At 42.5% G+C, this 12,650-nt stretch overlaps 2 protein-coding genes across 3 annotated transcripts; both read right to left on the bottom strand.

Annotated features, from left to right (window-relative positions):
- Nucleotides 1-172: 172 nt before the first annotated feature.
- On the bottom strand, nucleotides 173-7,589 carry LOC117777662 (ETS translocation variant 5-like). 2 transcript variants are annotated; one of them, XM_034612488.1, is made up of 13 exons: nucleotides 7,437-7,589; nucleotides 5,726-5,791; nucleotides 5,531-5,603; nucleotides 4,467-4,514; nucleotides 4,234-4,284; nucleotides 3,490-3,598; nucleotides 3,119-3,388; nucleotides 2,760-3,037; nucleotides 2,324-2,389; nucleotides 2,181-2,249; nucleotides 1,942-2,093; nucleotides 1,664-1,765; nucleotides 173-1,477 (listed from the first exon to the last, which is right to left on the bottom strand). In XM_034612488.1, exons 2-13 carry the CDS (start codon nucleotides 5,771-5,773, stop codon nucleotides 1,244-1,246), a joined length of 1,500 nt encoding a protein of 499 aa, XP_034468379.1. In that variant the 5' UTR covers nucleotides 5,774-5,791; nucleotides 7,437-7,589; the 3' UTR covers nucleotides 173-1,243. The 2 variants fall into 2 exon arrangements, with proteins under 2 accessions (XP_034468379.1, XP_034468387.1); XM_034612496.1 differs by having other exon boundaries at nucleotides 5,531-5,600.
- A 2,774-nt stretch (nucleotides 7,590-10,363) lies between these two features.
- Nucleotides 10,364-11,702, bottom strand: LOC117776329 (gamma-crystallin M2-like). Its single transcript, XM_034610166.1, has 3 exons — nucleotides 11,685-11,702; nucleotides 10,775-11,017; nucleotides 10,364-10,636 (listed from the first exon to the last, which is right to left on the bottom strand). The coding sequence occupies exons 1-3, from the start codon at nucleotides 11,700-11,702 to the stop codon at nucleotides 10,364-10,366; spliced, it is 534 nt and encodes a 177-aa protein (XP_034466057.1).
- Nucleotides 11,703-12,650: the final 948 nt, after the last annotated feature.

Below are 12,650 nucleotides of genomic sequence, written 5' to 3'. Positions count from 1 at the left end.
TTATAAAATTATTTCATTAAATTATTAAAAAAATTGTAAATAACTCAAATAAATAATTTATAATGAATAATTTGAAATATTTACAATCATTCAAATAAATGATTTACAATGAATAATGCATTTGAAAATTAAATGCATAAAAACAACTAACAGATTCACAGTGAGGCAAAAGAAAAGAGTAAAATAGTTTATTGTATCAGTAAGGATCATAACATAAGGCACACATACAGTAACTGAGGGTGGACATCACACCGGTGTCAGCGTCTTTCATCACACAGCCACATCCAGTCTCTGTGCACAGAGGTCAAAGGTCACGACCTCTCGGAGAGGCTGAAATCAATGCGACACGTTAGCAGGCGAAACTCTGCAGCTCATAGCACGACGTCAAGCACGCGCAGCCTTTAGCAAAAATATATTCATATGTAATTATACACCTTTTCTACACACTGAAGCAAACGAATTATACAAAATGCAGTTAACTATCTCGGTGCAATAACTGCTGAGCCGTCAGTAAGAAAGTCCATGCTCGACGTTTTTTTAGCATCAGAGAATTACAGGGTCAAAAAATAGTAGCAGTACCTTTGTCTTAAAACAGTTATAGCAAAAGACGTACAAGTCCGTATAATGCCAAAAATATTAGCTTCGAAAACAAGGACACACAAAAGACATCTTTAATACACATGTTAGAGGAGGACTGAAACGTTGGTCCCTTTCAGTGAAGGAGTGCCATGGCTTCTAGATACTTTTTGGTTGAAATACCAGATCCCAGAGTTCACGCTTTATTTTAAGAATAAAATTTGAAATATTTTGAGAGAAAAATAAGATCAACGTGAAGGTGATAACTGTTGCATCATAGAAAAGAAACATTTTTTTAAATACCCTTTCTTGTAAATTTGTTATATATATTATTATTAATTAACTGCAATTTTTTATTAAAATATTACAACTTAATTCTTGAAAACTCCTAATTGTTTTGCTGGCAGTGGCCCCCGAAACCCATCATAACAAATCAAACCAAATGAGTGAATTCAGATTAACAGTCTTAGAGATTCTCTCTTTTAGCAAATGAACTTGTGGCATAAGAGACATTTATGATGGATAATAAAAAAAAAAGATCTGATAAGTTGGTCTTTTCTGTGACAAACATATCGTACGTGGACATTTTTGAGAATCTCAAACACTGCTCAGTAATTTCAGAGTCCTCCTGTTAATATTATCTCGTGGTCCCTCCATCTGCCAGAGGTTAGTACAGGTAGCCTTCAGGGAAAGCCAGCCCCCGGGCGCCCTGCTCCCCTCCGTCAGCCAGGTAGGGGCCCTCCTCTTCGAAGCTAGGCAGGGGGAGTCCCTCCTCCTCGCTGGGGGGCGGGATGGCGTCCGGGTCGGCCTTCAGGCTCGGCCTCTGGTTGTCTGGGAAAGCCATGGAGAACAGCGCCTCGGAGTTGCACACAAACTTGTAGACGTACCTTTCCCCGGCCACCTTCAGGAAGAGCCAATCAGAGGGGAGAGAAATCAGTAACGATTGACATAGTTCGACTTATAACTGTCAGAGTTAAGACACGTGTATCAGATTATACAGTTCCAAATATAGATAAATAAAAACAGAAAGGTAAAATCCAACTGATCCCTCATGATAAATGTGTGAATCGTGTTCGCTGCCTCTTACCTTCTGCATGATGCCCTTCTCGTAGTAGTACCTCAGCGAGCGGCTCAGCTTGTCGTAGTTCATGGCCGGTCGATTCTTCTGAATCCCCCAGAGCCGAGCCACCTGGACACCACACAGGAGGAAAACCCATCAGACGTTTGTCTTTTCATTAAATACTGTACATATAACTATGTATATACCAGTAGTCCGACAGAAGACCAGATAAAATACTAAACAATCCATTAAAATCTTTATTTTCCTTTGACAAATTCCCACATGAGCTTTAGTCGGTGTCTGACCTCTTCGGGGTCGATCAGTTTGAACTCCATGTTGCGTCCTGTCCACACGATCAGGTGTCCGTGGGCCGGGTTGTCGAGCAGCGTGAGCAGGAACTGCCAGAGCTGCAGGGAGCCGCGGCGCTGGTACGGCAAACCCTCCTGCTTCGCTTTACCTGAGAGGACACATTGATCAACTCTTATTATTCCCGGATCGATTACAGAGAATAACTAATAGCCACCATCTTTTTTTTCAATCTTACCCTCCAGTCTTTCTGGCACAACACAAGTGTCGTCATAGTACAAGTGTGGCTCTCTGTCGTTACCAAATCCTGCAGGGCAAGTAAATATAGAATTAGAAAAATGTAAATTTGCTGAAGTGAGAAACTCGGCACACGCAACTCACCTATGTTGTTGTTCTGGTACAAGACAGAAGACTTTCCATATGATGACGACTGGCAGGTCTGAACCTCTGGAAAGACACAAATCAACACGCAAGATCTCTGAACCCTGATCGATAAATAAATATATACTTTAAATTACTTGTTTTCTCTTATGTGATTTAGCAGCATGCAACACTGAGAAATCACATGAACGAAGGCCATGATACACTTCAGCAGACACAGACAGATGTGGTCGTGTTTTGCGTTTCCACGTGAAGTCAGTGGTCATAAATTTTACATTGCATCCGCTCATCTGCACACACACTCTTGTGACCCTTGCAGACATGTGCAGATGACAAAAACAGATGTGGAACAGCGTCTCCAGCTGCATTAAACATTAACCCACACGATGAATGTTGCATTTGTAAGATGTGGCAGACAACACACACACACACAAACCTGCATCGAAGCCAAAGTCTCTCGGCTCCTGTTTGATCGTGACGTGGTTGAAGGTGGCCTGCGGCTGGACTCGGCCTGGATTGGGTGGCCCTTGCTCCGTGTACCGTGGGTCCACCAGCTCCTGTTTGAAAGCTCTGGGGCCTTGGGCCACCAGGGGCTCCGAGAGGTGGCGCTGGTACAGCGGGCGTCCGTCCCGGCTCGAGGTGGGGTACGGCCTCTGTGTGGTTTTGTCCGGTGGGAGGAAGGGCAAGCAGGGCTCTGAGAGCTGCCGCTGGAACCTGAGTCATGGGAGAACGGAAGCAGAGGTTAGAGGGTTTCAAGGGAATTTCTCTCTCCATTAATAACACAGTAATAATCACCTTTGTTCGCTGCTGAAAGCTGCTGCACTGGGACAGCTGGTGGGGGGGCGGGGCAGAGCAAACTGCTGGTTTTGGCTGGTCTGCGGTGGGAGGCCGTGGTGGTGGGAGGGGCTCATGGCAGACACGTGGCTTGGCAGGCAGGTACCGGTCAGCTGCGGGGTCGATGGCTGCAGCTGCCTCTGTAAGGGCGGGGGTCCCGTTGGATGGGGGGGCCCCCGCTGTAGTGCAGGTGTGGAGGCTGGAGTCAGAGCTGGCTTGTTGTCACAGGCACTGAGGTGAGAAGAGACGACAGGAAGTGGGTGAGCGATCAAAATGTGACCCCTGACCCTGTAATGTCCCTGTTATCATATGATGCATCAGTAATTCAGTACCTGTAACTATAAAGGCACATGTCAGCTTGAGGCGTCCTGCAGGGGGACGGGTCTTTGGACGGACTGGGCTCTCGTTTCACTTTGCTCAGGGCCGGCGCATGAAACATCACTGCAAACACACACATGAATAATAATCAGTTTATTCGAAATATAACTGTTTTATTTCAGCGACGTGATTTTTTGGGTGTTTAATAACTTCCTTGTTGCTGCAGTGACGACACCACCCGGCCGATGTTCCCATCGCACAGCACAGTGTCGCCTTTATCACCTGAGCTGTGAGACGATTTGCCGAGGCGACAATAAAGCAGCAATAAATCCACGCTGTACGCGTTTGACGGGAGAACAACATGTCTCCTTTATCGAAGCGATAGCAAAGTGCGTCTTACATATTAACGAATCTGTAATAAACACCCCTTTGGTTTTATTGCTTATTTTATAATGTATTAATGGAACTGGCCCTAAATACATAACAGCCATGATAGTGCAATAATAAAATAAATTATATTATAATTAGGATAATTGTTTTAATTAAAAATATAAAACGACCAAATCTAAGGTCATACTTTACACATATCTTTTTTGTTATATTATTTTACTTATTTGTATCTATTTTAATAGAGCGATGTGTGTGTCAGCGACTGCTCGAGTCTACAAGAGACATACATAAAGGATGTGTGTTGTTCTCCCCGCCGCTCTGAGCGCATTGCCATGAATATTAGAGGAGGAGGAGAAGCAGCCACTCACGGTTATTGGACTGGAAATCTGGCACAAACTGCTCGTCATCAGGAACCTGAGCTGTCGGGGGGGAAGAGGAGGAGGAGAGACAGGAAATTAAAAGTCGTCTTTTCCTGCAGACGCATCATACTTCATGTTATTTCCTATTATTGTCCAGAATGTAGGACAACAATCCACAATCAAAGCCTTTGGTCAAATACATTCATCCCCAGTTCTCATTTCATGACGCTCGCAGGTCTCACCTTCTGCAATCCAGATTTCTTGGAGCTGGCTCAGATCTTGAAAAAGCTCTAGAAGACAGTTAGGAAACGAATACAAGTAAATATAAGAAATATAAGCAACACTTTCATAGATGAAATACTGAGATACATGCTGCCGTTATCTCTTTGAGCTTCGACGTAATATTAACTTTGACAAACTATTATTAATATTTATTGATCAGCATTCAGAGCAACTTTTATCAGCGAAGGACAAAAGCCTTGTATCCACAAATAAAAAACGTCCATGCTTTTATCACCTCTGGGCTTGATTCCTGCAGCTCTCTGTTCATGCGGGCGTCCAAATCAAGATTCCCCCGATAACAAGTGAGCCAAAGTGCAGCTGCTAGACTTCTAACCGGGAGCAGATCCTGGAGTAATTTGGTTGATTGAATTTAAGGAACTGTTGTTTCAAAATGTTACTATTTGTTCACCAAGCTCTTAAAGGCCTCGCCTCTCATGAGATCACTGATCAGCTGACTCCATACTCTCCCCTCATCCTCACATCAACTCCTTTCAGCCTTTTCTTTCCTGAGCCTTCTCTACTACCGTCTGCACATTTTCCAGAGTTTGTCTTTCACATATGAAGAACACAGCAGGAGATTGTCCGGGTCAGCCGGGATCACAACAATGGGAAAATGTCCGGAACATTCAGGTAAGGGGTGGAGCCTGAGTAAATCGTAACCATCTGCCTTTATCTCGAAACGCTGGCTCCTCTTTTTCATCCTGAGATATTAGCATTCTTCCAGTTTTGCGTCTGATGCATGTTAGAAACGTCAACCGATCTGTTGATGTATTCTCAGATACATTTTGGACATTTTACTTGGAGGCAGACAGGACAAGCTCCGGAATAAAATTTAGTGCACGTTTAAAAGCAGCTATTTTATTAATTTCTCATTTCTTTTTACTTCATCTTGTCTTTTTTTCTCTTTTACAGATTTGGATTTTGTCCTCTAGAAATAAATCGGACTTGAGTTAATCATCCACCACTTTTTTTCCAACTCTAACACAGTAAACAGACTTTTCTATACGAGGCGTGATGAGCCTACCCTCTGTGTCCTGAGCCAGCTCCGTGTCCACAAACTTCCTTTTCCTGTCGCTGAGACACGTCTCTGCTTCCTTCTGGAGGTTTAACGACAAAACTGCTCAGTGCACACAAACCGTCAAATACACCAATGCAAAACATCCACAGTTTGCAAAAGAGGAGAAATGCGTGAGAGTTAATGTCATGTGTCACAACTCACACTCTCGGGGCCCACAAAGGGGACCTGCTGGTCATAAAAGCCGTCCATGTTGCAGGAGTCTTCACTCTGGAATGAAGAAGGGATGAGAGGATTTATTAGGGAAACCATCAATGGTGGTGGACTAATTCCCCCTCACACGCCCACTGTCCCAGTTGTGTTTTTCTAACCCCCATAACCTCCCACTGGGTTTACAGTGGCTGTAAACGCGTTGTCGTCAATGAAGGCATTATGCAACCGCCTGTAAATTCAGTCTGACGTGAGCTAAACAGATGGCAGTCGTACGCTCACAATAAAACGTGACGTCTTGAGATGCTGGTAGACAAACAGACGTTTAAAGATATAATGGCAATGTTTCCCAAAACTGTCCCTTTGAATCGTGCAGGTTGGAAACGATTAGTGCTCGAGTCTGGAAACGTTGTTTTGTCTGAGCCGTCTCCTGAACACCTGGACTTCCTTTAATCGGGAGGTTCTGCAGGATCTTCTTTCACTGGGTTTGAACCACACCAGCAATTTGTGATGTTTTAAGTTGTTTTAACCCATTTATTTGCTTCCAGTATCAAATCTAACTTACATGTCAGTGCTTTTCTACTCTCATCTATTAAAATCTCATTAAACACATTTGAATTTAGTAATAGCTAATCCAGTCCAATTCAGTGCAACATGAGGGTAAAAGTCCACAAAGTAAACTCCGTCACGAGATGGAAGTCTTACATCTTTACCTTGTAATTATAAGACAGTTATCTCATAATTAGAGCATATGGAAGTTATAATTAAAAGATGGGTGTTCTTTCCTTTACAGTTTCACTGAAACCTCTCTGCTTTTGTTTGAAGTCTTTGTTTTTGGAGACGGGGAGAAACTACAAAAACCAGCCCAGAAAAAGTGTAGTCATGATCTTGGACTTTAACTTTAAACAGCCACATTAACACAATTATAAATTCAGCTTATTACCACTTTAAGAACACGTCGAGGATTAAAAGACTCGGACTTGGAAAAACTTACTAAATGTCATTTTTTTGTATTGTCTCGTGTTACTTAAACAAGTTTCCATAATTCCTTTTGTATGTTCTGCAAAGGACTTTCAACACAACTTATCTTCTCTTGTGTAAACGTGCTGTATACATTTACTTGCCTTGAGCTCATATCTAATTAAAAACATTGGATTTGAAAAGTTGCCTTTGATGTTCACTTGCTATGAAGGCAGGAGCACAAGATGAACCCATGTGATTCCTGTTGGAGGAAACACGAGAAAGTCAAGTGGAGTAAAAGTGAGAGATTTGTGAATGGAGCTTGGCGTGACGCACGGAGCGTAAAAGCAGTGCAGCACGTTCACGTTGGGAGCAGCTCCTTGTTTTTCTCAATGAAGTGAAACTTGATCCTCGCAGGGAGGGGAGGGAGGAGAGGGGGAGGAAGGGGGGGGGGGGGGGGGGGGGGGGTGACCATTGAGAAATTTGCCTTCGCCACAGAGAAAATCTCACGACAGCAGCAACACGCACACACGCACACACTCACACACATTTACAGATGTGTAAAAGATGACACGCGGGGGAAATGGACGCAAAGTTTCCTTTGATCCTGAGAAAATGGCGTTCGCCTCTTCAACCTGAGCCAGCAGGGACGACATGGTCCCTGGAAACCCCACAAAGAACGCAACACACGCACACACACGCACGGCTTCTCGCCGCGGTGACACATCAACAAAGCAGGACTCACTCGTTCGGTGAAGTTTCGTGGCAGCGTGAAAATGAAGTGGACGCAGATTTTCCTTCCTACATCCCCCGCAGCTCCGCGAGCAAAAATATATCAAAACACGCCGATCTCCTGTGGATTTTTCTCAATGGAAGAGCTCTGATGCTGGAACTGAACCGAGCCCTGTACTGCGCTGTCATTGGCCAGAGCGCCGAGTCAGTCAGAGGATGAGCCAATCGGCTTCGAGAGTCCTCTGACGTGCGTGGCTTGAGTGTTTTATGAATGGCTCCATGGATCCACAGCTCTCTTAAAGGGCCAGAGCTGCATTACCATTACCATATGACATCGTAGTGATATAATTACAAACAAAATTATTATGCAACAATAAAACAATATTACAATAATCTTCAATTAAATAATTTCATTAGATTACAGTATTTGTTAAAGAGTATACTGCTATTTGTCATAATACCATAATAATTAACTCTATAGTGTCAATAACTGACCATTACGAGAATATATCATTAATACACACATTAACAAACATTAATTTACTTAAATATTATACAAAACAATAACAAACAATATATATTTTCCAGCTATTCCTATTATTATTATTCAGCGTTTCTACAGTATTGTTTTACTTTGTGTATTTATTTACACATCTATGTATTTTGGCACCTATGACGATAATAAAGGTTAATAGTATTTGAAATATCCATCAGTCTCTGGAAGTAGAAGTAGACACATTTGTACTCTCCTGAATTTGGTAAATATATATAAGAATCTGAATTCATGTTTAAAACACATGATAGTGTAGACACACTGTACCGACTCTACAGGGACACACACTCTGCAGGGACACACACTCTGCAGGGACAAACACTCTGCAGGGACACACACTCTGCAGGGACAAACACTCTGCAGGGACACACACACGTTTGACAGATATAATCCAGTATCACACATGACCACCTCCCAGTCCACTGATCTCAGTGGGTGGCCCGGCACTTTCTCCACTTTTAATAACACTTTCCACTCGGTTACCAGTCGCTGCAGAGAGATCACCGAGCACGTGTCCCCTGACTCTGGTGTACACCCGGCGTGCCAGTGCTTTTATAGGCCGGCACTGAAAAGCTGGGGGTTGTAACTCCTAAAGCCTGAAAACACAGCAGGCATCAGAACTGTGGGTTAAGGCCAACGACAAATTGTGACTGTGAATGTGGGCGATACAAATACAATCTGATTGATTGATTGAACTTTGGTCCAGAAATGGACAAAATAAAACTAAAAGTCATCAGCCTGGATACAATTTACATCATAGGAGGAATGGGAATTGTAAAGCATATCCAGTTTAGTATTTAAAAGGTTTTGCATTCATATACATTACATAAAGTTAAAGAGACTGCACTAAATATATGTTAAATCTCACTTATATTCTCATTTAAAGGCCTCAGTGAGTTCAGGAAACCCTGTTGCTCACTTGTTTTATGATTTCACACTGAATGACCTGTTCAGGTGGACGCTGTTTGGTTGTTGTTTTTTTTATCACCCTTTGTGCTCTACTTGGAAACTGCTGGATCAGCACCAGCAGAAGCCAGAACGGATCTGTGTGCGATAAAGCTTCCAGCAGTTCAAACATCTGCTGAGCTCAGCAGCTCTGTTACTGATTTGCAGCACCTCCTGTTTACCCGGCCCGCTGTGTGCACCTTCTACTGTGTGCATATCATATCATCTGATATTTTTTATTATTCCGTTTTGGCAGATTATCATATTGCACATGCATAATATAATCTATCATATCCTGCGACAGGATATTAGATTATTATGGTTTCTTATCAAACATGTCTGCAGGCTGTGTTTACGATGGCTTTTTCTACTATAGTTCTTTTTCTCTTTGACGTCAATACACAACTTTGACTTGTTTGGTTATCGCATTAGCTGTTGATGCAAACTCATGATATACTGGTGAGAATCCCTCACTCTTTATGTCCAGGTCCTTGTAATGAAGCTCTTACACCACTAGGTGGCTCCCACACTCCCAAGCTGCACTCATGAATTTTAAAGTAAAGACATTTTGTTTCTATCATATTTTTGCTCAAATGTTTCATGATCCTTCCACATTTTACGATGCATTCACACAAATATGTGAATTTCAGGATTGTGCAGCAGCCTCTTGTGGGTGTTTTGTATTTCTGATCACTCCAGATTTATTTGTATCTGAATAAATGTGACTACAAATTGGAACTACTTTATATTTATCATTTACTGATTTATAAATTGGTTATACATAATCAAAGGGTGAAGTAAAGTCACTAATAAAATAAAATTTGTGTCACTTTCTGATAAACCATCAAGTCTGCAGTTATAAATGTTAATAGATCATAACTAAAAAAGGTCAACCACACTGTACAGAACACACAATCTATACTGTTTCTGTTGTGTGGACAGTGGATATTGTGAATGGCTCAGACAGTATTTTTCCGCCACAGGCCGCCACCTGAGAACAAAGGCAGCTCACAGACCGTGGGTCCTCGTTGGGGAATTCTCCTGAATCATCAGTTGGCTTTTTTTCTTTGCCACCTTTTTTTCCAGGCTTTACCGTCACAAACCAGATGTGAGCACCCGACGCACAACAGCAATTGTTTACCAGTTACATGGTGCAAAATAAACTGGCCACTTTCCCAGCAAATATGCATATCCCGAGAAGATGGATGCACATTTTTTTACAAGTCAATAAAATATCAATAAAAATGCTCCCCAGAGGATGAACCCATTAGGTGCCACTGTCACAAGATTCAAATATCTAGGAAGTTTTATTCCTCCTTACTTCATAACGATTTGTTTTGTAATATCACGAAACAAACTCACACCCATTCTGCTGCAGTGTGTGCTTTTATTTGCAGGTGAGGACGAGTGGAAGAGGATGAGTACGGAGTAAGGTGCGGCGTCTAAAAGTCCACAACACGTCTAATGGAGCCCAGAGATGGATGGAGGGCCCCCCACTCTGCATGTCGCCTGTACTCGCCCTTCTCCAGCAGGTACTGGCGCCCCCTGTAGTTCGGATGCTCGTAGAAGACCCAGACGCCGTCCTGGACTTGCGCCGAGTGGACGTCCCGGTAGCGCCAGCGGTCCATCAGGTTGGGCAGGTCTTCGCTGAACTCTATCATCTGGCCGCTGAAGTCCGGGCGTTCATAGATGCGGATCCTGTGCCTGCTGGAAGGCTGGAGCATAAAACGAGAAAAATCAGCGACCAACTGTTTCCCTTTGTTTCCAGGCTTTATGCTAAGCTAAGCTAACTGCCTGGTGGCTAAGTTAAACTTAAATCAGGCTTACAAATCAAGCGATATTCCAGAACTTACAAATCGTATAAGGCGACAGGAGTGGATGGTGTCATTGAAACCGTTCCAGCTCTGGTAGCTGGGGTATTCGCCCCTCATGAGGACGTACTGGTAGCCCATGAACTGGGGTCTCTCATAGATGACCCAGGCCCCACCCTCCACCCGGATGGAGTTACAGCGGCTTAAGTGGGAGCTGAGCTCGGCACAGTCGCTGCTGCATTCGTAGTAGCGACCCTGAAAGTTCTTGTCCTCATAGAAGAAGATCTGCAAGAGGGAGTCAGCGTTACAAATTTAACGTAATCGACAAGAATAATTATCTTTGTCCTTTAAATCAAAGGAAAATGAGGCTTCTAACGCCTTGCTACTGGCAAGATGTGTAAATGATGAATGATGATGAATTTATTTATGCCGAATGCACAATTTCTTTAAGTTTTGGCCAAATGTTGCAAGAGAAATACAACCAAAAAGGTTTAACATGAGATTACAGCTGGTTTCACATGAGGCTGGATTGAAAATGAATGTTGAATACTTGAATTAAGGACATCTCAAAGCTCATTCAACCATTTATGAACACTTCTATATCTCGCAGTTAGGACATGGAGACAGAAGGAGGCAGGGATCGAACCACCGACCTTCACGCTACCTCCAGATGTGACAATATGCCAGATGTTGTGGTTTCAGTGTTTTCTACTGCCCCCAAGTGGCCAAAAAAACAACAATCATTGCAGCTTTAAGGTTTTTCTCAGGAGATGAGGGTAACAAAGGAAAAAACAAAGTTTAGAAATGGTTGATTCTACCGACATGTAGAAAAGTACTGATCCTGAATGTTTTGAACAGGATCAACACGAAGAAACCGTCCTACTTTGACTGGTGATGCACATTTTACAAACATCATTACAGTATCATGACATTCTAGAGCTGCAGCACTCACCTTCCCCGTGCGCTCCATAATCACCTTATGTTTCTCTTCACCCAAATCAAATTAAATCCACCCATTCACACTGATGCATCGGCCCAGGTCCACTTTTATATCACGGCCGATGAAATGCATCGCCAGGAGAACGATTGTCATTCAAATGGGCTCCACATTAACTTTGGCACATTAGCTGACGCTGCAATTGTTTTAGTTCACGGCCTTTATACGTGATGATGCAGAAATTTTGAATGAAGTCTGTGTAACTCTAGAAAAAAGATTTATTTCATCGTTATTTTGCAGTAAACTTACTTAATCTCCATATCACTCAATTAGTGCAAATTATCACCTTGTGTTTTGATTGTGTATTTGTAGTTAATGCTATATATAATTATGTTAATTTATATGATATCACATTCTTGTATTACAGTTTAGATAATTATATTGCAGTATCTAGTCTCTTTTTTACTCATATACGTATCTATACTACTTCCCCTCCTGTTTGTGTTACACTTCTATTTGTTCTTTAATGGTTTATAATATATCAATCAGTTAGTCAAATACATCATTCTAATATCTCTGTTATGCATACTAAGGTCACTTGAGAGCAACCGTTGCAGTAGATTACCCACAATGCTCAGCGACTGAAGCGCGCATGCAGATCACTGGAATCTCTGTCCAATCAGACCTGGCAGTTTCTGGCCTTGTCAGATCTGCTGGGAGAGGAAATACGAACCAAGCCTAATTTTTAGAGGCACATTCATCAGTAGTTTGCACACATTTATCTTTATCTCGAAAAATATTGCAAGAGCTTTTTTGTGCTATATTGAATACACACGTTTTCCATATCAATATCAACAGGGTTGGTGTTATGTAAAACATTAAAGCAGCCGCCTCCAATATTCCCTTCATACAGCACAAGACAATAAAAGTGAGCACATGGCTTCCTCTGTGTGAATTGGATTATTCAATCAGCCATTCAAA

This window comes from Hippoglossus hippoglossus, chromosome 2 (genome assembly GCF_009819705.1).
Source record: "Hippoglossus hippoglossus isolate fHipHip1 chromosome 2, fHipHip1.pri, whole genome shotgun sequence".
Taxonomy (NCBI): Eukaryota; Metazoa; Chordata; class Actinopteri; order Pleuronectiformes; family Pleuronectidae; genus Hippoglossus; species Hippoglossus hippoglossus.
This window is presented reverse-complemented; position numbering and strand designations above follow the sequence as displayed.